The sequence below is a fragment of the Camelus bactrianus genome, chromosome X (genome assembly GCF_048773025.1).
Source record: "Camelus bactrianus isolate YW-2024 breed Bactrian camel chromosome X, ASM4877302v1, whole genome shotgun sequence".
In the NCBI taxonomy this organism is placed as follows: Eukaryota; Metazoa; Chordata; class Mammalia; order Artiodactyla; family Camelidae; genus Camelus; species Camelus bactrianus.
Window position 1 is genome coordinate 79,905,337 of NC_133575.1, and position 26,792 is coordinate 79,932,128.

Sequence of the window (26,792 nt, forward strand, 5' to 3'; positions counted from 1 at the left end):
CTTAGCCGGCCTATTAGTCATTACTATACGCACAGGCTTGGGGCCAGCACCATTCACACATTACCCTGCTCTGCAGCAGACGGACAGAGTTGCTCTCATCCTTGTCTCCCTTCTCCCCTACTTCTCCAAAATCCTTCTCTGTGGGAGGAACAGCTATAGCTTTAGGGATAATATAGCTTTAAGGAAACTTTTGGCAGATGCCGATGTCCTAACATCTGGGCAGTGTTAACGGGATCCCGGAGGCCCGGACAGACCAGGAGCCACTCGTTCTAGGAATGTTAAAGTAAAAGTTTTTCCTACTGATGAGAGGAGCAGAAAGGAAGGAGAAAGAGCAAGAGAAGGAGAGAGAGCCGGACCCCTCCTCCACAAAATACAACAGGTAAGATGTGCTACTTCGCCCCTCCACATCACACTACCCCATTTCACAGCCTTGGGGGGTACAGGGGTGGGGGAGAAGTTATTTTATGAAACTGGATCATTTGAGTCGTGACCTGGCTGCAGACACACGTTCCCACTACCTTCCCAGCCTGCAGCAGAGGAATGGCTGACTCCGGTGGTGAGTCAAGTTGTCAGTCTGAGACTGGGGAGGAGGTGGGCAGGGAAGGGGTCACAGACTCAGAGCACTGGGTCTGAAAAGGAAAGCCCCTGTTCCCAAAGCAAGGAACTGGATGGAAGCTGCATGTGGGAGAGGGGTCGATGATTCGTGCATCTGAGCTCTTCATTCTCCTGAATCTCTTTAATCTCTCTCTCATCCTTTTTGTTCCTTCTTTCTGCTTTTATCTCTTGACTTTGGCTCTGGCAGATTTTCTTTTCTTGTTAAGCTTCCTTCCCACATCGTTTCACTTTCCTTGCCTCCCTCGCTTGCTCTGACTGTTTCTCTATCCTGCTTCCTCGCCATTCTCTAGACAAAATCTGAAGCCAGGTAGCAAGGCATTGGAAGATGAATGGTGCCATTCTTGGCCTTTTCACATTTCTTTGGGGTTCTGTCCAGAATCTGCCATCTTTTTGTTTCTCCATTTCTGGGACTGACTCCTTCCCTCAGCCTGGCATTTCATTGAAAGCATGTGGGTGAATGGGTGCCTGCTGAGAAGTCCAGTGGCCAGCTTATACCCATAGGCAGCAAGTTTTAATACTGTCATTTATGAAGTATTTGCTTACGGGGAACCACAAAACTCTCATCCCATTAGAGTGAGGACAGGACGGGAAGTGAGAGGGCACTTGGAGCTTGCTTACCCTCTCCTCACGTACCTCAGTAAGTTCTTCCCAACCTCACCAACTTCCCGCTGGCTCAGCAGGGTAAAACTAGAAGGTTAGGCTGGACCTGAAAGCCAGAAGTCACTACCAAACCACTAAGCCTCAAAACCCAAAGCTAAGAACAGAGCCAGGGTATAGTTACTGCCTGAGAGACTAGAGAAAGGAGACCTCCAGTCCTGTTCAAGATGGAGTTGGTAATAATAATAATATCTATTATATACTGATTGCTTCCCTATGTGCCAGGCAATAATCTATTCTATAAGGTAGATGCTATGATTATTCCCATTTTATAGATGAGGAAACTGAGGCTCAGAGAAGGTAAGGAATTTATCTAAGGCCTCATTGCTAATAGGGACAAAATCGGATACACATCCAGGTCTGTGTAACCCCAGAGTTCAAGCTCTCAGCCTATATATGCTAATGCTTTACCAGATGAGTGGTTAGGAAATACTAGTTAAATGAATGGAACCATCCACTGGCGCCTTTAAATTGCAGGATTCACTCTTGGTTCTGCATGATTTTATGTTGGCCCTTTCCTGGTCTTGGTACCTCAATGTCCCTCTCTATAACTTGGGCCATGGAATATTGGCATCAGATATCACCAGGGTCAATTGGTAATTGGTTGTTTTATGTCCCCTTCCTCCTAGGAGGAAAAGAGACCATAAATAATAAAGAGAGTCTTTTTATCCTATAAAGTGGGAGAGCCTTACAAGGCGCATGATGATACAACAGGCATTCACTAATTTTTTTTATGGCAGTACTACCCAGTGCCTCGTGCATGCTAAGCCTACACTCTACCACTGAGCTACACCCACCCCCTGTGGCATTCACTAATTTAAAAATCTCTTTTCTTCCTTGCAGATCCCACATTTCTGCTTCCCCTCACTTTTGGAAGTTTATTGATGGCCGATTTCTGAAAGTCATTCTCCTTTGCCCTGGTACTTCTGGCCACATACCTCTACTCTTGTCTCCCTAACCCACCCTTCCCCAGCTTCCCTGCCTTTCAAGGATGGCCATTCAACTAACTCGAAGAGGAGCTCTGTGTCTGCTGCTCTTCCTCACTCCAGTAGTGACACCAACGTGGTACGCAGGTAAGTTCTAGAAGCCGTTGCCCATCATTTCTGGGGAGAGCAGGGCCTAGACCAAGTCTTGGAGAAGGGAAGAGTTAGAATGCAATAGGAGGCACTTAAATTAGATACAGAGAGGAACTATTCTCAACAATAAAGATGTTTAAACACTGCAACAGGCTACCAAAGGAGGCTTTTGAGGCAACTGATAAGAGCTATTTGAAAACAGGCTGCATCCACAGAAAAATGAGGTTTAGTCAATATATCCTTGTAGCTTATTTGTACCACACAGGGAATATAGCAAATATTTTATGCTAACTATAAATGGGGTATAACCTTTAAAAATTGTGAATCAGTATATTCACATCTTTAATTTATATACTTTTATACTTCAATGATACTTCAATAAAAAAAATAAAATGAGGTTGGTCAACATGGCTTTTGAGGCCACTGTCTTACCTGCTTCTCCACTTAACTTTCCTCTCTCTCTCTCTCCCCCTCCCCACCCCAACCTTACTTATAGGATGAGATTTTTATAGCCCCTTTCTGCCAAAGATTGTTAATGACAATTCAGATCACATTCTCTTAAACAGGAATCCCTCTGTTTCTTCTGGCTTGTTTCTTATTTCAGAAGGGATGGAGATTTCAGGATTCACGAATGTTCCATCCTTTGCCCCTGGAGACCTAGGGAGCTCAAGAGAACAGACTTCGAGGAGAGGGGAAGGAGGAGGGGGAGGAATGAAGGAAGGATAATGAGGTGGCAGACAGAGGTTTTTTGATGGGGCCCGGCTGGCATTCCAAGTGCTAAGAATATTCTGCGGCCTGCAGTGTCTGCCTCCACCGGGCTGAGGGAGTAGGGGGAGGAGACCAGCCCAACTAACGGAGTTAGAAAAACATCCAGAGACGAGTAAATAACAAACTGCTTCCATCACAGCTGCAGTCATTGTAGCTAAAATTTTCCACATGCCCTTAGCTCCTGGTGGAGGCCTCTGGCAGGATCTCTGTTTGGAACAGCTGCATCAAGCTTTTAAACAAATATGCGAACTTCTTCCCCTCCTTGGCTTAACCTGGCTTTGTAGGGGGTGAAGCAGAAGGGCTGACATTAAGATGAAGAAATTCAAGTCAAGCCTTTGGCAGAGTACACACTGTTTGGGCTTGAAGGAACCCCGAATCCTCAGGAGACAATACGCACAGCGGTCCTCCCCAGCCTCCCCTCTAGCTTCAGTTCAAGTGCAGGAGACCGAAATCCAGCCAAAGACCGCAAGACTATGGAGCGGATGTTAGATGGCTCAAGCCCAATTTTGAACGCCTGTAAGAAACCCCATGGTATGCAAAGGTCTTTATGTTTCCCAGGGTGGGAGTTAGAGCTATCGGAGTCTTGAGGACAGTGCAGTTTAAAAAAAAAAAAGGCAAAAACAAACAAAAAACAAACCAAAAAATAGATTCATTTGAGGCTCTCAAAGGGCCATTTGCTAAGGTGGCCCCTCCCCACTTGCTACAAGAATCCCCATGCTCACCACTCGAGCCCAGGCTGATGAGGTCTCTGACAGTCCTGCCAACCCCCTGGTTCTGCCCTCTTCTGTTCTTAGGAGGCTATGTCTTGAGAGAAATTTGGAAATTTCCCAGTAATCCTCCCCTCCATCACTAGCTCAGCTGCCTGAGCTGGCTCTGTTCATTTGTTCATTTATTCATTCAGTAGATATTTAGTGACCACCCGGCACTATTTTGTTGGTGGCCATAGCCTCGTCCTCAATTGGGAACAGTACAAGGAAAGCAGCCAAGTGTGGATTCAAGGCTAATCAGAAAAAGGATCTAAGAGTAATCAGCAGGGGGTAGGAAGGGTTAAGAATACAAATAAAGCCAACAGTGGGTTAAAAGTGTTGGCATATCTGTGCAATTCAGGAAGTCAGACTGTATTTCTTATCATAATCCAAGCCTTAGTGTGGAGTCCTAAAATAGTCATCAACTATCAGTTACATTCCCAACCACACCTTTGCAAAGGGTAGTACTTAGAGGATCTGAGTGTAGTATGGAAGTTGGAGGAACCCAGACCACACAGCATCTACTGATTGACCAAAAGGAACCCCAGAATGTTGCCCAAACCTTTCCCGGCCAGGGCTGAAGGGGGAGAAGGAGATAGAACAAGGTGGGAAGGAGGCCCCTCTAGCCTCTTATATCTCATCTCAGTAACATGATCTGCAAAAAATACCCAAAGACAGGCGAAGAGGGGAAATGGAAAGGCTCACGGTGGTAAGGTGGCCCTAACCCATTCCCACCACAAAAGCAGACAGGGCACTGGGCCAGCCACCTCTGTACCATGGTATAGACTCTAATTATCTGACTGAGTCTTCCCCTCAGCTTTCCCACATCCCCTGTAATTCTGGAATGATGTGAAATGCTTGGTGGCCTTCGATCCCCCCCACACAGAGTAAAAACAGCTGAATTGCAAGAAAGTGTGGATTTTTATATCTGCTGAATGTTGTCCAGAGCTCTCCTTTACTGCCATCTTTAGTGGCATGTGTCTGAGTTTGGTATTGAGGGGCTTAAAGAGCCCTGGGTGGGAATGGCCACTCTGCTCCTTACTAGCTGGGAGAGCTGGGGCTCCTCCCTGCACAACTCTGAGCCTGTTTCCTCATCTGTGTATTGGAGAGCAATAAGGTTGTCTACCTCACTGAGATGTCAGGGTGATCTAATGAGATTACGCATATAACGTGCTGAACACAGAGTACATGCTGGACGATACACGCCGTCGTTGTGGTGGTGGTGGTGGTGGTGGTGGCGGTGGTGGTTCTTATCCAGACATGGGCCTCAGACACTCGTGTTCGCTCGTCTGGTAAACAGAGGCTTGCGCCCTGCTGGGCATCTCTTCACAAGCCAGCTCTGGAACAAGAGTGCGGGGAACAGATCCTTTAGAGAATCACGCACATCTGGCCTCCTGTTGACAGGCGCTGTAGGCGTTTGAGGCTAATACTAAACAGAAACAGCTGACAAGAATTCTGTTCCCCTCCCTCCCCCACGGCCCCACAAAGAAACCTCCCAGGTGAGAAATGAGCGAGCAAGGGAAAGGAGGCCTAAGGAGCAATAAAGGAAAGCCACGAGAAGAACCCAAATGGGAAAACAGGGGGAAAAAATAAATAAAGGGAAGGAGAAAATATGAACTCTTTCCTCTGGAATGAGGGCAAACCGACGGGGACATGATTTCATTGGGCAAACTTTCAGTTTGATTCGTTCCCTTGTTCATCAAGTTGAACTGGTTTCCCAACACCCCCCCCCCACCCCCAGTCTGGGCCCGTGGGGAATGGAGGAGACTCATCGGCAACCCTCCGCTCCACCCTTTAGTGCAGGGGGCCCTGCGCCTCTTCCCAGAGAGGAGGCTGGCGAGCCTGTTTACACAGGCCACAGGGCTTCAGCGCTCAAACCCAGCCCCGTCCTGGAAGCACACCCTCTCCTGGAAATGAGGGATCGTCCTCTGCCTCCAAGCGCGGCTGGCGGCTCTGTTCCTGTGCGTGCACTGGGGCTCTGGGAGGCTGGAAAGGGAGCTTCCGGAGAACTTCGCTCCGGAAAGGACCAAGTTGTACTCCAATTAGTTCGTAATCATGACCCGCTTCCTGCCGTCTGGTGGAACACACTGTTTAGTCTCCCAGAGAGCCGCAGACCGGCCTCCAGCAGGGGCTGGACCACTAAACAGAATGGGGGTGGATTCAGAATGTTCTCTAGCTCTGCAGCTCCCTACTAAGGCTTCTGCTGATTACAGAAACTGGTTATTTCTCCAAAGGACGCTGCCTTCTTTTTTCTCCAAACCAGGACAGACTGCTCGGGATGTGAAACCCTTCTCATTCCGCTCGCCTTTTGGGCCGCCCCCCCCCCTTTGCCTTGGCATGCCTCCCCAGCACTGGCAACCAGGTGGCAAAAGTCTAGTACCCTGCGGGCTGGCGGGAGCGTGAGGGATTGTTTCTCTCTGAGGACTGTGAGAAGGCCCCTCTAGAGCTGAAAGACCCTCGCTCAGGCTCTATTTTTGCCCATCCTTAGAGCTCAGTCATCGGTGTCTCACCAAGACTCATGTGTTGCATCAAGGAAATAGGTCATTTGTAGTCCAGATTGGCAGGATTAACGGTTAGTCAAGTATTTTTTTCCTTTTGCATGGGGGCTTCTAGTGCTCCCAGTAAGCCGCCCACTCCTCCATCATCATGAGCTCCCCCTCCATGCCCCTGAGGTGTTGAGGTTTGCCCACAATAGTTCTGCTCCTTCACAAGGCAAAATTTTCCCCACTAAATAGCCACCTAGCTCCTCACCCATGGAGTGTCATGTCCTCAGAAAGGGACCAAGTTGGAAAGGGGAAATGGTTGGGAAGGACTTGAGTGAGAAACCAATATGTCACCTTGATCTTTTCTTCATTCCAGGTTCGGGCTACTACCCAGATGAAAGCTATAATGAAGTATATGCTGAAGAAATCCCGCAGGCCCCCGCCCTAGACTACCGAGGTAATCCTCGCTGCTTCTCAGCCTTGGGAAGGGCCTTTTCTGGCCTAAGGCCTAGGCCCTCCCTGAAGCATCCTCACCCAGCTTGGCTTGTTTATGTCAAAACTGCAGCTCAGGGAATCAGGGGCTGTGATTTCCGGTCATGAACTTAACTACTGGCTTGCTGTGTAAGCTCACCTCTCTAGCATTAAGGTTGCCCATCTGTCATTAAGTATTGACTGAGTACCTACTGCATGCCTAGTCTGGTGTAAGGTAATCCTTGGGTGATACCAAATCTAAGATAGGGTTTTGCGTCCCTCAAGAAACTTACATTCAGCTGGGGGATATGGGTGAGAGGGCAATAAAATTAGCACATGTAAGGCAAGTAAGTGTGAAACTATGTGGTAGCAGTAAATGTAATAGGAGTTAAGAAAAAAAGTCAGGAAAGAGGTTATGAAAGATGACATTTAGACTAGGCCTTGAATGATGGGTGGATTTCGAGAACTGGAAAGGGGAGGGGAGGGCATTCAGCCAAGCAGATGGCCACAGACATACAGGTAAGAACAAACCTTTTAGAGGAAGGAGCTAGGGAGAAGCCAGCCTGACTGGAGGCGATGGGATGTGGAGGGAGTAGTAGAAAATAAAGTTGAATATCAAGAGACCAGGGGAGGTTGATATAGCTAAAGTGCTAAAGCACACGAAGTCCTGGGTTCAATCCCCAGGACCTCCTCTAAGAATAAATAAATAAATAAACCTAATTACCTTCCCCCCTCAAAAAAATAAAATAAATTTTAAAAAAGAATGAGGTCAGATTAGGGAAGGCTCCATGATCTAGGGACTCTTCTAAAGAGAGGCAGGAGGATTATCTGTGAAGAAGGCTGAATAGCGATTCCTGCATTAGAAGGAAAGTTAGACCAGGTGATATTTAATTTCCCTTCCATTTCTAAGATTCTTTATTTCTGTGCTTTGCAAGCCATGATGAAGAGTTTAACCGTTGTGCTAGGAGTTATAAGGAGCCATCATCTGTTTTTCCCTGGGGGAGTGACATGGGAAATGGTATTTTCAGAATATTAACCTCACTATTGCGTAGAGAAAGTAGGAGTTCGGGAGGGGTGGAGCCTGGGTCATGGAAATTCTCTAGGAATCAGTAACAGTAATGTTGGTTAGAGATGATTGAGGGGAGTGGAAGAGAAATGGAGAGTAAAATAAACCCAAGATGTTTCAAAGAAAGAGATGACAAGACCAGTACAGATTTGATGTACTAAGAGGTTAAGAAACAAAGGACTCTCTGAAAGCAACCTGTCTGAATACCTGTTAAGATCCCTCTCAGGGAGACAAGGTTACAAAAGAAAAGCGGTTTGTACCCTATAGGCAGTGGGAAGTAGAAAGACAGAGCTTTGTGAGTCACTAGGTTAGCTGGATGAGCTGTCTGAGGGAGCGGAGGGTGAATGTCAGAGCCTCAGAAGACACCTACAGATGTGAGTAGGAGAAGAGGAACCAACAAGGAAAAAAGAGACAGTTAGTGGTCAGCCATGGAGGAGGAGATCAGGATAGTATCTGTTATATTACAGAAGCCACAAGAGAAGAGAATTTTAAGGAAAGGGAAGGGATAAGAGATCTACTGTATCAAATAATGGAAACAAACTGAGGGTGTTTCAAACATATTTGGCAAGAAAAAGGTAAATGGTGACCTTTGAGGAAACAGTTTCAATGTGGAAATGATCAGAGTTTGGAATTCCTCTGTGCTCCTTTCTAGCTACCTTCTACCTATCTTCTCACTGCCAAATGGTACACACCAACTACCTCTCTGTCCCGACACCCGCTACCTCCCAAACTCCCCGCAGACTCTTTCCCACTCACCCACAGATCTCTATGCTGAAATGACAGCCCTGGAAGATCACAATTCTCTCCCAAAGCCCAAATCATATGGCCCCTTCTTGAGCTCAATCTCCCCTGTCTCTCAGCAACAATGAACACATCCCTCTCTTCTCACCCTGCCCCCTTCCTTGGGCTCCATGACATTTCACTATTCTGGTCATAGCTGAAGCCAAGAAAGGAGATGGGCTCTCTAGTGGTGACAAGAGAGAGAGGGAGGCATGGATCTGAACTTTGAATGACCCTGACCTGTCTCCTGAGCTCCTGGACTGCATCTCCAATTGCTGCTCCATTTGGAGATATCTAAGACTAAATTCTTTCATCTTCCCTGAAAACTGCTCTGCATCTGACCTTCCTACTTTTGATAATGATACCCTCATTCTCTTAAAAATACCTCAGTGGCATCTTTAATAGCCCCCATCACCTTTAATAGCCCCTTTTTCCTAATCACCCCTCACCAGTCATTCACCAAGAATTGTCATTTCTTAATTAATCCAGGGGATTAAGACTTTTATAACCTCACAAATGGATAATGACACTTGCCTCCTAACTGGATTCTCTGACTCTCTTTCTCCCTTCCCCAAACCTAGTGGCCCAAAATGATCATTTCTAACAGAATTTGGTCTCAGTCTAGCTGCCCAGCCTGACAGCTCATTGTCCCTTCTCCCCACATGAAATCTAGCTCTACCCTGTTCCCTGACTGCTTTGGCCCACACTGAGCTCTCCCTCATCCATTCATTCTTTCATTCATTTATTCAATGACTGTTTATTAAGTACCTACTATATACCTCTTCATTTCTTTTTAAGGGTTGGGAAATACTATGTCAAGTTTCTTTTTTTAATGAAATATAGTCAGTTTACAATGTTGTGATAATTTCTGGTGTGCGGCATGGTGATTCAGTTATACATATATATATTCCTTTTCATATTCTTTTTCATTATAGGCCATTACAAGGTATTGAATATAGTGCTATACAGCAGGACCTTGTTGTTTATCTATTTTATATATAATAGTATATGCAAATCTCAAACTCTCAGTTTATCCCTCCAGCCCCTCCTTTCCCCCCGGTAACAATAAGTTTGTTTTCTACGTCTGTGAGTCTGTCTCTGTTTTGTAAATATGTTTATTTGTTTCCATTTTTTTAGATTCCACATATATATGACATCATATGGTATTTTTCTCTCTGGTCAAATATGCCTGCCCTATACCTCTTCTGAAATAAATGTTTATTGTCTGGACCACTCACTTGGCATTCATTATACACTGCCTCTTTGGTTTACTTTTCATTATCCTCAACACAGGAGTTACCTATTTAACAGAAGGAGCCATGTATGACACCCCATAGAGCTTCGTAGAAAGTAGATGCTCAAGAAATGTTTACTGGCTGATTGGCATTCTGGGAGCAGAAGCCAGATTATAGGAGACTGTAAATGGGAGAAGTAGATGGGAAAAAGCAACAGACACAGAAGATACTTTAAAGGGGTCCAGCAACTCTTAGTTAATATTAACCTGCCTCATTGGTTATTTTTAAATGTTCATAAAGCCATTTTTTAAAAAATATAAGCCATATGGGGGCCTTTGGCCTTGGGATCAAGTGTCTCATGACTATCTTTGGGACTTAGTCTCGGGGCATAAAACTAATTGAGTGAGGTTATCTATGTTGAGGGGTGAGGAGGTAGCCAGGAATGTACAACCTGAGGTCCCAGCCTTCCTTATAAGGTCTTGTGACCTCATAATTGGCAGCTCTGCAACCATAGCGCTTAAGAGACTTTCTGTAATTTGGGGATGGCATCTCTAGGAGGCAGCAGCGTGTTGTTGCTTGAAGCAGTATGAGCCAGCATCTCAAACCCAGACACTGATTCAGGGAATATCATTCCCATTCCCAAGGCTAGATCTATTTCACACATGCATTTTCATCTGATTCTCGAAACAGTCCTATGAAACCAGCTTATTGTCCCCACTTCACAGATCAGGAAACTAAGCTTAGGGAAGCTTAATTTAGAGAATCACAGAGCTCAGGGGTGGCAGAGCAGGAATTTAAACTCAGATCTGACTCCAAAGCCATGCTTGTTCCAGCTCTTTCATAAAAAATGTAACCCACTGTTTAAAAAAAAAAAGGAAAAAAAGAATAGTTAACCAGTAAAAATCAGATCATTATTTTTGAGCAAACTGCCTGTGTACTTTGGTGCCATTTTCACTAATCTTGCACTTTTGTTCCCTTAAACTAACTCCCAGCTTGGAGTCAGAAAACATTCTCTGCAGTATGCCCCAGTCCCCTGAGCCACCACTTTCCCCCCAGATTGCTACAGCTCTGGGCAAGCTGATAACTCTGCCTGCTTGAGTTATCTGAAAATAATCACAAAGAAGGCACTTTTCAACCCTGTTGTCAGCACATCGTTTCCTTTATAATCTCTAGAAAGAGATAGATGGATAGCAGAGGCCGTGGGCCTAAGTTCAAATCTCAGCTCCTCTGCCTTCTAGCAGCTTTGACCCTGGCAAACACATATCATGGGCCAGTCACTGTGCTGTGTATTTGATAAATGTTATTTAAATTAAATAAATGCTGTGCTTGCTATGCAGTGATATGGGAAGACCTCTAAAACATACTGTTGAGTTTATTTTTTAGGAGTGGAACTAATTAGGTTTATTTATTTTTAACAGAGGTACTGGGGATTGAACCCAGGACCTCATGCATGCTAAGCATATGCTCTACCACTGCGCTATACTCTCCCCACCACCCTGTTCAGCTTATTTTAAGAAGTATTGGTGGGAACAGTGGACATAACATGCTACTGTATGTGATAAAGAGGAGGGGAAATAAGATTTGCTTTATATGTATAAATAAACTACTAATAATTGTTAGTGGGGGCACTAAGGGGGATTAGGTGTGGGGCAGGGGTGGGAGGGAGAATTTTACTGTGTAACTTTTTATACTTCAGCGGTGGCTAAAGTATAAAATGTGGCTATATTACCTATTCAAGAATGTAAATGTATACTTCAAAATAGCAGCCTAACATGCTGCAATGACAGATACTGTGGTTAGGGAAAAAAAGGGTTTTAGAGTCAAAGCTTGGGTTCAAAGGCCAGCTCTGCCCCATGCTTGCTGACAGATCCTTGGCAAGTTACTTCCTCATCTGCAGAATAGGGATAAACCCCTACATACCTTACAGGGCTGTTGTGAGAAGTATATGGGATGATGGATGGAAAAATGAAAATATAAATCTGGGTGCCTAGCACACGGTAGCTACTCCGTAATGACTGACACATGTCCTACCATGTTCTTAGTTTCAGTTTCCCATGAGCATTCTTTGGGTAAGTTTGTTCAGCCAGTTATGAATCTCCATAACTGTACTGGCACCTCTCCTGTGTTTCTTCATCTGATCCGCATCAGTGGCCTGAAAGGCGTGGTCACGTGCCTCACTTACTTCCACATAGTATACCCACCATTTCCCCTGCTCCACCAGTCTGGTGACCATACCCAAAAAGGAAATGAGGTCCACCTGGAATTACTTGTTCTTGAGATCACTTGGAGATCATCGCTTCTCTTTGAAACTGCTCATAAAAGTATGTTTATTCTAGAACATTTTGTTATCTGTGCTGTCAGTCTCACCAGTCTATAGTTCCCAGAGGCTGCCTTCTTCTTCCTTCTGGGGATCTAATGTACAGCATGGTGACTGCAGTTAATAAGTCTATGTTGCATACTGGAAATTTACTAGAAGAGTGCATCTTAAGTGTTCTCACTACAAAAAAAAATGGTAACTTTGTGAGGTGATGGATGTGTTAATTAACTTGACTGCGATAATCATTTCACAATGTATACATATATCAAAACATCATCATTAAGGTTGTTCACCTTAAATATATACAATTTTATTTGTCAATTATACCTGAATAAATCTGGGGAGGGGGGAAGAAAATTGGAACAGTGTTTTTTGCTCTTTCCAGCCTTCCAACATGTTCTTTTTTTTTTCTTTTGGTAAACTGTCATTTCTTATGGTTAAGTCTTTTTTTTTTTCCTTCCAGTTTTATTGAGATATAATTGACATACAGCACCATGTAAGTTTAAGATGTAGAGCACAATGAGTTCAGTGAACATCCATCATCTCAAATAGATACAATATTAAATAAATAGAAAAAAATTTATCCTTGTGATGAAAACTCTTAGGATTTCCTCTCTTAACAACTTTCATATATAACATACAGCAATATTAATTATATTGATTATGTTGTACATTACATCCCTAGTATTTATTTATCTTATAACTGGGAGTTTGTACATTTTGATCACCTTCATCCAATTCCCCCTCCCACCACCCCGTGCCTCTGGTAGCCACAAGTCTAGCATGTTCTCTTTATGCCAGTATTCCTCCAGGCCAGCAAATACGAACTTATTCACAATAGCTAGACCCTTTATTACTGTCTCAACATTTATCCTGGGGTTTATATTTCCCTTTACTATGCTTGCTTGTTCTTTCCATTCCAATTTTATATGTATTTTCCTTGACAGGATATGAGTGAAAAATAGGGCAGGAGTGATTGTTGAGGTCCCAGCCTCCCATGTAAAGTCTTGGTGATATGTGTTGTGACCATATAATCGACAATTCTGCAGCTATAGCGCTTAAGAGACTTTCCGTCATTTGGAGATGGTGTCTCCAGATGGTAGCTGTGTGTCACAGCCACAGGCTCAAAACGAACACTGGATCTGTTAATCCCAAACTTCTAATTTATCCCTCTGCTCCCTACTTCCCCTTTGGTAACCATAAGTTCGTTTCCGATGTCTGTGAGTTGGTTTCTGTTTTGTGAATAAGTTCATTTGTATCACTTTTTAATTATAAATGTATACCTCAATCAAAAACAAAACAAAACAAAACTAATGCTGGAAATCACAAGCCCATTGTGGCTTAAAGGATAGTTTTCTCTCTGTCATCTGTCTTCATTTTCCAGCTACCCTCATACAGAAGCTCTAGCCTGTCTTTGTTCCTTTAGCTCCTGATGAGCTTTTTAAAAAAATTTTTTATAGCTTTTTGGGGAGGGGATAGTTAGGTTTATTCATTTACTTATTTATTTTTTACAGAGGTACTGGGAATTGAACCTAGGACCTCATAAATACTAAGCATGTGCTCTACCACTGAGCTATTACCTCCCATCCTCTGATAAGCTTTTATTCAAAGCTCTCCTTTTTTTTTTTTTTCCTTAGGATTTAGGAACCAAATGAGCACATATAGGGCTTTAGCCTCCCCGATCCTAGGCTAAAACATCTGCGTCATCCTATGTATACATCCTTGGGCAAGTGGCCCTGTTCTTGTTTATACGTGCCACTTTAAAATCTGAACCCACTGAAGAGTCGTTTATTTTGTGTAGCCAATGAGGCATCGTAATGACGCTTTTATGATTTAATGGCCCTATTACCTTTTGTGCTCAGTACTGAACAGGGATCAGACTTTCATTCCTAAGCAGCCTACTTTGAGATCACATTCCCTTCCTCTCTCACAAAGCTTCATTCTTTGTGTTATTTTTTAAAGTTACTGTAAATGTATCTACTATATATAAAATTCACTCTTTTTGGTTTACAGTTCTATGAGTTTGGACAAATGCATAGAGGCGGGTCAGCAGTACTACAGTACCAAACAGTTCCATCACCTCAAAAATTTGCGCAGGGCTGCCCCTTTGAGGTTATCCCCGCCTCTACCCCTGATCTCCTGCCACCACTGATCTGTCTCAGTACTTTTTGCCTTATCCAGAATGTCACATACATGGACTCCTACAGTCTGGAGCTTTTTGAGTCTAGCTTCTTTCACTTCACAAACTGTTTTGGAGATTCGTCCAAGTTGTTGCATGTATCAGCACTGCTTTCTTTTGTATAGATAAACCGCCGTTAGTTTAACCATTCACCACAGAAGGACATTTGAGTTATTTCCAGCATTTGACAATTATGAATAGAGCTACTTTAAACATTTGTGTACAGGATTTTGTATGAACATGGGTTTTCATTTCACTTGGGTAAATACCTCAAGTGGGACTGCAGAGTCACCTGGCAAGTGTGTATTTACCTTTATAAGAAACTACCAAATCATTTTCCAAAGTAGCTGCATCATTCTGTATTTCCCCCAGCAACGTATGAGAGTTCCAGTTTCTCTGCATCCTCACCAACACTTGGTAGTGCCAGGTTAGTTTAGTCATCCCAATGGGCATATAATGGTATCTTGTTGCAGTTTTAATTTGCACTTCTCTAATGACTAATGATGCTGAATATCTTTTCATGTGCTTAGTTGCCACCACTATATCCTCTTCAGTGACATGTCTGTTTATATCTTTTGCTCGTGTTCTAACTGGATGTTTGCTTTTTTACTGTTGAGTTTTCCGAGTTCTTTATATATTCTAGATACTAGTTCTTTGTTCGATATGTGGTTTGCAAATATTTTCCCCCAGTTTGTGGTTTGTCTTTCATCTGTTAACAGTGCTTTCTTCAGAACAAAAAATTTTACTTTTGACAAGTTTCATTTCCTTGATTTTTTTCTATTATGAATTGTGCTTTTGGTGTCATGTCTAAGACCTCTTTGCCCAGCACTGAATCCTAGAGATTTTTCTCCGATGTTTTTTCCTAAAAGTTTTATAATTTTACTTTTTCCACTGAAGTCCATGATCCATTTTGAGTTAATTTTTGTGTAAGACACCTAGGTTGAGGTCCTTTGCTTTGCTTTTGTGTGTATGTGTGCCTATGGAAGTTCAGTTGCTCCAACATCATTTGTTCAAAAGGCTATCTTTCCTCCATTGAATGGCTTTTGCACCTTTGTTAAAAATCATTTTGGCATATTTCTGTAAGTCTGTTTCTGGGCTCTCTACTCTGTCCCATTGATCAATGTATCTGTTTTATCACCAATACCACGCTGGCTTGATTACTCTACTTCTAGCTTACTTTTCTTCTATTGCTACAGTCCCCCGATGGTGTTATACATTAAATATCCAGGATGGAGAAGCCACGTGCTACTCACCGAGAGGAGGAAATTATCACAGCAGCCTGGGCACTCGTTGCGAGCTCTCCTGTGACCGGGGCTTTCGACTGATTGGACGGAGGTCGGTGCAATGCCTGCCAAGCCGCCGTTGGTCTGGAACTGCCTACTGCAGGCGTAAGTGGCATGTGTGCATATGCTGACGGGTGTGTGGGAGAGAGGCTGACTGGCCAGCCACCCAGGATATATGCCTGGAGGTGTTACTATGCCCTCTGTCAAGTGCATATGGAGAATATTCCCCCAGGCTCCCAACAAGGCCTTTCCCCATTCTAACATTCAGCTCATTGTCTCTCCCTATGGCTGGTACTCAAGCAATGTGGGCATTTAAGTAGCAACCAGCCCTTCGGGCTCCAGGGGGCCTAGGAGCGCATGGAAGGCTTCCACCTGGGGCCTGCTGTGGACTTGGGCCTTCCCCTGGTGCTCTGAGGGTGTGTGGTCTCAGATTCTTGTAGTAAATGGCTGTACTTCCTGGCGTAAGGCCTTAGAAGGCCTTGGCAGTGAAGCTATAAAACATCTGCTATTCTGCATTTTCTCCTGAAAGTCAAGATGGGTCCCTAAGGCTAGAATGTGGGGATGCTAATACACACATTTCACAACACATCCCCTCAGCTCCCAAGTCCCGACCTCTTAGTTAAGCCCTACAGCCTACCCTCTTCTGGCTGCTGGGCTTGTCTGTCCCTATGTCCATCGCTGAATGCCATTTGTAGAACAGCCACACGTGCCGAGCCCTTGTATTGGTCATTTGAGGAACTTACTCAATCTCTCAATTACCAGGCTGCTTATAGACTAAGGGGATGGAAACCCCAGTGTGTGCGCATGTATGCAGTATAAGTGGATGCCAAGTGCTGAGCATTCAGGGAGAAATGGGGTTGATCGGAGAAGATGCTGTGGAGGAGAGGAGAAGCCTGATAGCCAGAAAGAAAGAAGCCCCCACACCCCTCTAGGTGACTAATTCATTTATTTTAGGACTTAGACCCCATCGTTTCCAAAATGAATTTGAATTGGCTTTCCAAAATGAATATAAGTCTATAAGTGAACGTAAAACCAGTGTAAAGACTGGAGAGGTACATATTCCCAGGTGCCTAGCATGAGTTAATTACTATATTGAAACACAGAGTCTGGCTTTGTCCTTCCTCATAAGAGACACAAGGGCAAACCTTTTGGATGTGTCATTTTCATTGTCATATAATACTGAGAAAACAAAGGCATCTGGAAAGACAAACCTTTTTTCTTGGCCCTGATTTCAAGGAGGTCATTTTTGCATAGATCTTTACATAAAGGATACTGAAAAACATAAAAGGCAGTAATCTTCAAGTCTGGTTCAACCCAGAAGTGAAACGAACACAGCTTATAGAATCTTTATTCAAAGTTCCAGTAATTGAACTTAAGGAGGGTTAGAACTTAGACAACCTGAAGGAATGGCTGGCCTACTTATTTCATTTCAAACTAGACTTTGGCAAGCATGGGCTCACAATCAATTCATGGGAGCGGTCTCCGCTCCCAGCCCATGTGATGTCTAGAGCACATGGATTCCTCTTTCAACAAATGCCACCAAAGCTGGCCCTGCAGGCACTGGCCTGATTTGCATTCTCACCCAGACAGAGGGCCAGCCTGCTTCCACGTGGAAGTGAGCTTCAGCTGAGGAGTGCTTGTGGTAGCACTGAAATTATACTCAAAAAGGAGCTTTGAGTTTGTTCAAGGGCATCTAGCATTTGAGGAATGAGAGAGGAAATCTATCAGCTGCCGAGGCCCTAAATAAGCCCAGAGGTTTATGTGTATCGTCTCCTTCATCCGCACTACAATCCCACTTCACGGTATCCACATTTTAGTGATGAAAACAATGAGGATTAGAGAGATGAGGTAACTTGCTCAAGTCACAGAGCTAGTACGTGGTGGAGCTGGGATCCAAACTTAGGTGCGATTCTCAAGTCCATATACTTGGATGAGTAATTTACTTCTTTAAGACCAACACCCTGCCCCCACCCACCTAGGACACTACTGTACTTTATAATATCAAACTAAGAAGGCAATTAGGAAAAAGAGGCAATCAGGCACAAAAACATCAGAGCAGTTCAGGGTAGAGTTTTCTGGATTTTATGCTGTCTCTGATACGGTTCTCCTTGTGCTAGATACCCAGGCATCACCTCCACATGGTCCCACAGGCCCCTGAGCTTGCCACTTGATTCTCTCTTAGAAATGAGATGCCACGCACTGCCATTCATCACGAGTGGCACCTACACGTGCACAAACGGGGTGCTTCTTGACTCCCGCTGTGACTACAGCTGTTCCACTGGCTACCACCTAGAAGGTGACCGCAGCCGAATCTGCATGGAGGACGGGCGATGGAGCGGAGGCGAGCCTGTATGTGTAGGTAAATGCTGGGTGCTCCCAGTCGTCCTGCTGCAAAGAGCCAGCCTGACATTCTGTCCACCGCAGAAGGCATTCCCATTCACTGTGAGGGTGGTGCCCTGAGCCTGGGCTTAACAAAAAGATCCCTTCCCTTGGAGCCGTACTTCCTTCCCCAGTTTGGTTGAACATGTTGAACTGAGAGTGCATGTTTTGCCTACCCAGTGGTGTGGTATTGCTTCTACGGGTTCCCTCCAGGGAAGGCAGGGGACCCACTAGTCAGCACTTGATTTCTGGCCTTGGCAGACATAGATCCTCCCAAGATCCGTTGTCCTCACTCACGTGAGAAGATGGCAGAGCCAGAGAAGCTGACTGCTCGTGTATACTGGGACCCACCCGTGGTGAAAGATTCTGCTGATGGGACCATCACCAGGTGAGTAACGGATACCTCTTTTGCCTCCCACCGGCTTCTCCCAGGCCCTCAGGCTGCCTACACTGAACTGCACAGGCTGAGGGTACAGTGATGAAGTGCCCCAGACCCTGGTTCTAAGAGTCACTTTCCTCAGTGGCTCTCTCACCCTGTCCCATGCAGGGTGACACTTCGAGGCCCTGAGCCTGGCTCTCAGTTTCCCGAAGGTGAGCACGTGATTCGTTACACTGCCTATGACCGAGCCTACAACCGCGCCAGCTGCAAGTTCATTGTAAAAGTACAAGGTCAGAAAGAAGTCTTCCATTTCTGCATCACTTATTATTCCTGTTCTTCCCTGATCCTCTGGATGCCCATCACAACCCTCTTCTCTGTAGGGCTGAAACAGACACCTCAGGTATATCAGGAGAGGGAAAAGACAAGTTCACTAAACAGGTCATTCAGGAAGCCCATGTTACATGTGCATACACATGTTTCAGAAACTCTACTCCCCAGCAAGACTTTCTCAATCTCCTAAATCTAGATAAAATCCAGAAAGATATTCTGTATCCATTTCTATTCTTGGTCTTCTAATAATCAAATCTAATCAGCCTTCATTCTCAGTCTTTCACCTCGGCTGAAATTGGTGATGTTGGCTGCCTGATTCTTGCTCTTTGTTTTGTTTTGTTTTTATCATAAAATTAACTCATGCTTGTTGTTTAACATATGGGAAATAAAGAAATAGACAAAGGGGAAAAATCTATTACCCTATTGTCCAGAGGCAATTGCTGTTAATCTTTTGATATTTTCCTTCCAGTATTTTATTCACATGGACTTTAAAAAAGATATAGTTGAGATCATACTGAGTATCCAATCTTAGATTACCCTTTTTCACATTTCATTATAACACAAGTAATTTTCTCATGTTCTTTAAAATTTCTTCAGAAGTATTTTAATGACAGTATAATAATCTACTTCTAAGAATATAGCATAATTTGCTTAACACTTCTCCCACTGATGGATATTTGTCCCCTCCAATTTCTTTTTGATATTAAAAGTAATTTTGTAAGGTGGTCATCTTTATGCAGTGTGTCTCCAAAGTCCAAACACAAAAGTGGCAATTTTTTTTTACAGATTAATAGTTTTTTGATGACAACATGTATACTCATCTGTGCTTCCACACTTTATGAACACCTTTGCCTACATTTCAGACGTAATTCTATAAGAAAGGAAGATCCTGGCTCTACTCCTGGCCATTAGAAACACAGAGAAGTCATTCATTTTGATCATCCTGGGTCTGCTGATCTAGAAAACCCAGCATGGGCACCCTCTTAGCCTTCTTTTTTTTTTTCCCCCTAAAGAGCCACCATAGCCTCTAACTTGAACTCCTCCCTGACAGTGAGACGCTGCCCAACTCTGAAACCACCACAGCATGGCTACCTCACCTGCACCTCATCGGGGGACAACTATGGTGCCACCTGTGAATACCACTGTGATGGAGGTTATGAGCGCCAAGGGACCCCCTCCCGGGTCTGCCAGTCCAGCCGCCAGTGGTCAGGATCACCACCCATCTGTACTCGTGAGTGAAAGTAGGAAATGGGGAGAGTGGACATATAGATCGGGGCTACTTTGGAGTAACTCCCAATGTTTATGGCACAGGGGCCAATAGCAACGTGTATGATGTGGAAACAGGGGATTCTGAGATGTGTTAAAGGGCCAGTGTTCCCCATAGACTACTCCTATGCCAAGAAAAATGGTTTAAAATCTCCAAGTTCTCCAAGTGTTCTTTCAGGATTTCCCCCAAGGAGAGGGAGAGACAACCAAAAAGTGTTAACCCTAAAGCCTGGAACTTCTCAGGATGTTGTTGCCCATGCTGGGATGAAGGAGCCGGCCATACTCTGACTAGCCTCGTGCTTCTGCCCTAGCTATGAAGATTAACGTCAATGTCAACTCGGCTGCTGGCCTTCTGGATCAGTTCTATGAGAAACGGCGACTCCTCATCATCTCAGCTCCTGATCCCTCCAACCGATATTATAAAATGCAGCTCACTATGCTACAGGTGAGAGCCACTCCCCTAATTAGGACTTCACTCCTTTGCACGCCCCCAAACCCCACTCCATTACTCCATCACCTCTTGGAAATCAAAGACTTGCTCTTTCTGCAGCACAAACACTTCTTCCTCAGACTCTTTGGGGACAACATTTGATCAGTTTTACTGTGGACAAATTTAGCACATTTTAAAAACTGCTGTTTTTACTGAAAAGGCAGTGAGTTCACTGGAATGATGGGTTGCAGGGGGCTTGGTGAAGGATGAGAAGGGAGGGGCAAAGCACTCTGGAGAGATTTGTGAGACGGGTAGGATCAAATGTCCATGTGGGGAATTAATTATGTTTGTGTTTTCGAGGAATAATAGCACCTAACAAACTTAGTAAGTGCTATAATAAGTACCAGGTATGTTGAAATATACGTGCTTAACACATGTTCATTGAATTTTCACAGCCACCCTTATGAGGTAGGTACCATTAATATCCCCATTTTATAGGGCATATGTGGTATAGAGAGGTTAATGGTTTGCCCCAAATCACTAGCTAGTAAGTGGCCGAGCCAGGGTTGAACCCAGGCAGTCTGACTCCAGGATCTGTGCTCTTAACCACTGCTGGTAGCAGAAGAGAAGGAAAAGTGTCGTGATATTTCAAAATCAAATAGGGGAGTTGCGTGATGATTTTTAACATTCTATGAGATACTTAGTTAAAGCCACTTGCAGGGAAAGGAGAAGCTATGAGCATTGGGACCTATAGAAAGAACAGACTAGGACCTATCACTAGTCTGTCACTATGGTAGTACACCTGACACTTAAGTCAGATTGTAAATCAACTCTACCTCGATAAAAAAGAGAAAAATAATATTGAAGAGAATTCAGGGTATGCTGGCAAGACTATGAGAATCAGCTCTGAGGAGATGCAAGGGGTTAGATATTCAGGTAAAAGAAGCTATTTAGGGGCTCTCTAAAGTTTGAAACTTACAAGTTGCCAAGGCAATATTCAGAGGCCAATGATGAAAGCAACTTTATCAAAAGAGTGACCCTGGGTATCTAGACCAAAAAGGACCTAGTTCCAGACAAAAGTAATACCTCAGCTTGAACAGAAAGCAACAACAATAACAGGAAGCAGCCAGGGAGGACTGTGACCTTGAGAGCCAAGACTAGAGAAGTAGCCCAAAGATGAAACAAGGGGTGCGGCACCAGGGAGTGTTCTCTGCTGCTTTAAACCTCCACCCAGGTATCTGGCTAAGAGGCAACCCTGCCGAACAAGGCAGGACAAAGAGCCACGGGAGGGTTACAGGATGTTCAGCCCGGTGGGAAGAAGGCAACACAGGGTAATGAAAAGAGCACTGGCACTGTTTTGGAGAAATTCTGGGGACTGAGAGAAGACTGTGGCCATGTTGCCTAGTGGTAGGGAGCACACCCTTGGGCAGGCAGCCTCAGCCCTCATTTTGAATCTTGCCTCAGCATCCTATTGTCATGCAAATAGGGGCAAGTTAATTTCTCCTCTACAGAGAAAGAACCACCTATGTTGTTAGGGGTGTTGTGCTGATCAAATTAGATTATTCCCACAAAGTATTAGGTATGCATGTCAATAAACAATAGTCATTATTGCAGAAACTAACTACTACATATAAAATAGATAGACAACAAGTTTCTTCTGTAGAGCACAGGAAATTATATTCAATATCTTGTAGTAACCTATAATGAAAAAGAATATGAAAAGGAATATATGTATGTATATGTATGACTGAAAAAAACATGCTGTACACCAGAAATTGACATGACATTGTAAACTGACTATACTTCTATTAAAAAAAAAAAACTCTGTAGCTTCCAGTTATAAAAGAAATAAGTCCTAGGTATGTGATGTATAGCATGGTGACTATACTTGTATATTTGAAAGTTGCTAAGAAAGTAGATCTTAAAAGTTCTCATTGCAAGAAAAAACTATGCGTTGTTGAGTGTTAACTTGAATTATTGTGGTGATCATTTTGCAGTATATACAAATATGAAATCATTTTACTGTACCCCTGAAACTAATATAACGTTATATGTCAATTAGTATCTCAATTTTTTAAAAAAGAACCTATGTAGTTTAAAACCTATGCAAAACTAAGCAAGGAGAGATTTTGTTCCTGCAATTTATCAATTACATTTTTCTTTTCTACTCCACATGGTGTAACCAGTTTCCACACTTGGTTAGAATAAAGGAAACACTGTTAGGGCAAGTGCTTCAGAAATGACAGAGGGAAGAGTTCGTAGACCCCCTGATGTGACGGTTGGGCGAGAAGCCCCTCCTTTCCCACACTGCCCAGGAGGAATCAGCTAAGTAACCTTAGATTTGAGTCTGACAGCTTATTATCAAAAACCTTCTCTCCCCTCCCAGCAATCTACCTGCGGACTGGACCTGCGGCACGTGACCATCATCGAGCTGGTGGGGCAGCCACCTCAGGAGGTGGGACGCATCCGGGAGCTACAGCTGTCAGCCAACCTCATCGAGGAGCTCAGGTCCAGGCTGGGAGGCGAGCGGGAAGGGGTGGGCAGAAACCCTAGGCAGGACACTGGCACTGGAAACAGGAGGGTTGTGGGACCATCAGCAGACACTACTCTCTTGGGGCATTCCTTCTGTTTGAACTCTTCGGATACATTAGGTTAAGACCAGAGAGTGGCAGGGTGTCAGAATCAAATGGAGGGGTGAGGGGAGGTGCTTAAAATACAGATGGCCAACCCAAACCACCTCAGGACTGTGCTTTTATAAGGTACTTCAGGTGACTCTGAAGCATAGCCAGGGCTGAGGCACAGACCCAGACATGACAAGCCTCAGATTCTGGTGCCTTATGGCTTTATCCCTCTGCCTTTAGTCTCCAAAGGTGCAAAAAGCATCTTTAGGCACTGAAATCTGAACCATACCCATCTGCCCCCCGTGGGGAGAGAAGACTATGAGAGGCAGGTGGCAGAAGTGGACTTTTCTCATTATCTATCTGTTATCACATTTCCAATGCTTCCACATATACTCAAAGCCAATAAGGCCGTCACTGCTATCTGTCCTATAAACAGTAGACCCCTTGGGGTTCAATCTCAGTAGAGACAGACAGATTCAGTCCCAGGTAGAGGAGAGACTGTGAAACACTCAGAGGAAAGAGACTGCTGACTTGTGGTTACCATTAGAAGAGTTGACCAGGTGATATTGATCCCACAACCTCAGGGCTGTCATGTAAGGCTGTGTGGGTTATGCCCACACTAGGAATCACTAGTAACATCATGTGATAGCCAGCTTAAGGTGGCCTATGAGGCAAGCACAGTCTGGTCATAACAAAGCTGTTTCATCTGGGGTGCAGAAGGGACAGCTTAGCTGAGCTAGACGCACAGGGGCAGCAAGACTCTGGTCTGAGTAGAGAAAAACATAAGGGCTTGAGATAGGTGGTGGAGGGGATGGGGACAAGGGATCAGGTGGGAAAGGAATTCGTCCATCAGTGGAGCTGTGAAAGGTCAGAGGGTTGTAGAGCCTGGCGGAATGACGCCCAGATAAGTTCTCACACCTCCTTGGGCTCCTCTCTCTAGGCAGTTTCAGCGCCTCACTCCCTCCTACTTCAACATGGTGTTGATTGACAAGCAGGGAATTGACCGGGAACGCTACATGGAACCTGTCACCCCCGAGGAGATCTTCACATTCATTGATGACTATCTACTGAGCAACCAGGAGCTGACCCAGCGCCGGGAGCAAAGGGACATGTGCGAGTGAACTGGAGCCAGGCCGTGGTCAAGGTCAAAGGAAAAGGTCCCCTGGTCAGCCAAAGCTGGGGCCTCATAAGAGGAGAAAATGCTTTCCCACAGCTCTAGGGACAGGACTCTGAGGTGGCTGAGGTTCCTCGATCCTGGGACATTTCCAGACACCATTTTAGGGCTGTGTAATAGTTTCCTTAAGCAAGTCTCTGCTTTCGGTAGCACTGGAGGAGCATGAGAAGCTAGGTGGGGACTGAGGACAGGCCCTGGGCAGCAGGTCGTGGCTAGAAGATCTGGCTTTCCTAACCTGGGCCTCTGCCCGGCTCTCCGAAGTCTTCTAGATAAGTAAATCCTAAATTCATTCACTAACCGGCTGTGTTTTACATAGTTCCTCTACCATGAGTGACAGCAGAGGGCAGCACCATCCCAACAGACAACCAGGACACTTGAGCAAGTGTAGCTGGATTTTCCTTACAGGTTAACTGTGGGATTGGAGGGTGGAGGGGGAGCCACAAAACATTCCTGAACTTGTTTGTCGTTTCCCCCTTAGGGTATTGGGCTACAAATGCTATGTTAACTATCACTTCACCTAAGAGTTACCAAAATGCTGCAGTGGGAGGGAGTTTGGGAAGAAAAATCAGGCCAGGGCAGAATGCTTTCTCTCGCCCCTCCAACTAGCTCATGGGCAACAGTCTCTTCTTACTGAGCCTCCGGTTCCTGTAGCAAAAAGGTAGGCAATGCGGCCCCCTCCTCAGAGAAGCCCCCAGTTCGTGATCTCGGAAACCTCAAAACCACCAACTATAAACTAAATCAGAGAGAAGGAAAAAAGACAGACTCAGCCTCCCGTATTCACTTACTCAGACATCCACTTTGAAGAGATGAGCATGGAGCAGGTGGGAGCTACAGCAGCACAAAGGCAAGTAAACTGGGGCTTTGGGGGCTGTTGTGAAGCTGATCCACATTTGGACCCTTGCTCTGGCTTCTGCTGCACTCAAGCATGCGCCACTGTTTCAAAGAAAAGTGTTCTTCCCCTTGCTGCCCCGGGAACCTTCTTGTCTACACTTGTGGAACCCTGTGTCATGGTTAAGACTCAGCAGCCATTCACCTTCAGCTTTACCCAGAGGGGTCATCGGTGGAACATTAGAGGGGAGGAGGAAGTGGGCTAGGTGGAGAGGCAGAGCTAAAATGCTCAAGTACTCACTCTGTGCCAAGTGCTGTTCTAAATACTATCAATTGACTGAAATCTTCAAAAGAACCCTCTAAGGTCGGTCCCATTATGAGCCCCATTTCACAGATGCGGGGATGGAAGCACAGAGAGGTTAGGCAACTTGCCTAAGATCACACAGCTCAGAAGTGGCAGAGTCAGGATTTAAACCCCACCTGCCTGGCTCCAGAGTCAGTATCCTTAAACATAATGCTTTACTGCCTGTAATTCTTTTTCTACTTTTCATTTAAAGATAGCAGATAGCACCAAGCAAGGAAGGAGGAAGATGTCCTCTTCTGTAATCCCACTCAGACAGAAGACTTAGAGTGTGCCCAGGAGGAAAGAGAGAAGGGGGAAAAATAATCTCTCAACCCAAGGAAACTCCCTCTCCCAAGCAGAGTGATGGGACGGAAGTCAGGAGCCCAGGACCTATAGGTCGGGGGTAGTAGTGCGTCACAGAGAAGCTCTTTCCACTGGGCAGTTAGTGGAAGTCTTATTTTTAAAATGTTACATTAAAAGTCAGGCAGTTCCTGGCTGGAACGGAACATAGAGGAAATGATCAAACTTAAAGCAAAAAGGTCCCTTCTTGCCCCTTCCCTGCAGGGAAATACAGGAGTTCTGAAAGGCAGGAAGCAAGTTATGGGCAGAAGGGAAAATACAATGAGTTAATGTGGGAAATCTCTGGTCAGACAGGGTCTGTGGTTCCAAAGGCAAAGATTGCACATCAGGCAAAATGAATGCCCTTCCTTGTCTTTATCACAGACACTTCATGTGGCAAGCCAGGGCATGCCCGCGGGTCAAAGGCCCGAGTGAGGACATGAGGAGGCCCACTGCCTCCCGAGCAGGGTTCCCACCTGGGCCTGACACATATAAATGCTCCTCTAGCTTACAAAAAGTTGAGACACCTTTTGTTTCACTTTATTGAGTAGGCAAGGCAAGTCAGTCTTGCTTTCTTCAGGTCAAGCTTTACTGTTACGTTCCTCGGATTATGATTCAAGAAATCCCAACTCCCAAAATAGGGGGAGGAGACAGCAGTGGAGTCAGGCCCACAGCCAGACCCAAAGGGGCTAGCCTGACCCCGACCCTGTACTACCTGTTTCTGTGTCACTCTGTCCTGCCCTACCTGCAACCTTCCTTCTTTCCTCCCCCTCCCTCCTTCCCTCCCTGCCTCCCCCTACACACACGCACACACGCTGTTCAGTCAGCTGACCAGGTAACATCCAAAGCATTTTGACTGTCCTACTAACTAAACTTATTTCTTTGAGATACTTTAGAAGGTACATCTCATCCTCACAGGAGGCAGCGTGGCCCAGGAGAATCAGATCTTGATTCAAATCCGAACTCTGTTCCACGATAGTGGGCTTGACTTTCCTCACCTGTAAAAAGGGAAGTTTTCCTACTTCAT

The 26,792-nt window shown here is 44.9% G+C and overlaps 1 protein-coding gene across 1 annotated transcript; it reads left to right on the plus strand.

Moving 5' to 3' along the window:
* Positions 1–24,552, plus strand: SRPX2 (sushi repeat containing protein X-linked 2). The gene is made up of 11 exons (XM_010969654.3): positions 1–379; positions 2,116–2,345; positions 6,722–6,802; positions 15,590–15,781; positions 17,859–18,035; positions 18,317–18,443; positions 18,603–18,724; positions 19,816–19,995; positions 20,342–20,475; positions 22,847–22,968; positions 24,022–24,552. Exons 2-11 carry the CDS (start codon positions 2,264–2,266, stop codon positions 24,200–24,202), a joined length of 1,398 nt encoding a protein of 465 aa, XP_010967956.1. The 5' UTR covers positions 1–379; positions 2,116–2,263; the 3' UTR covers positions 24,203–24,552.
* Positions 24,553–26,792: the final 2,240 nt, after the last annotated feature.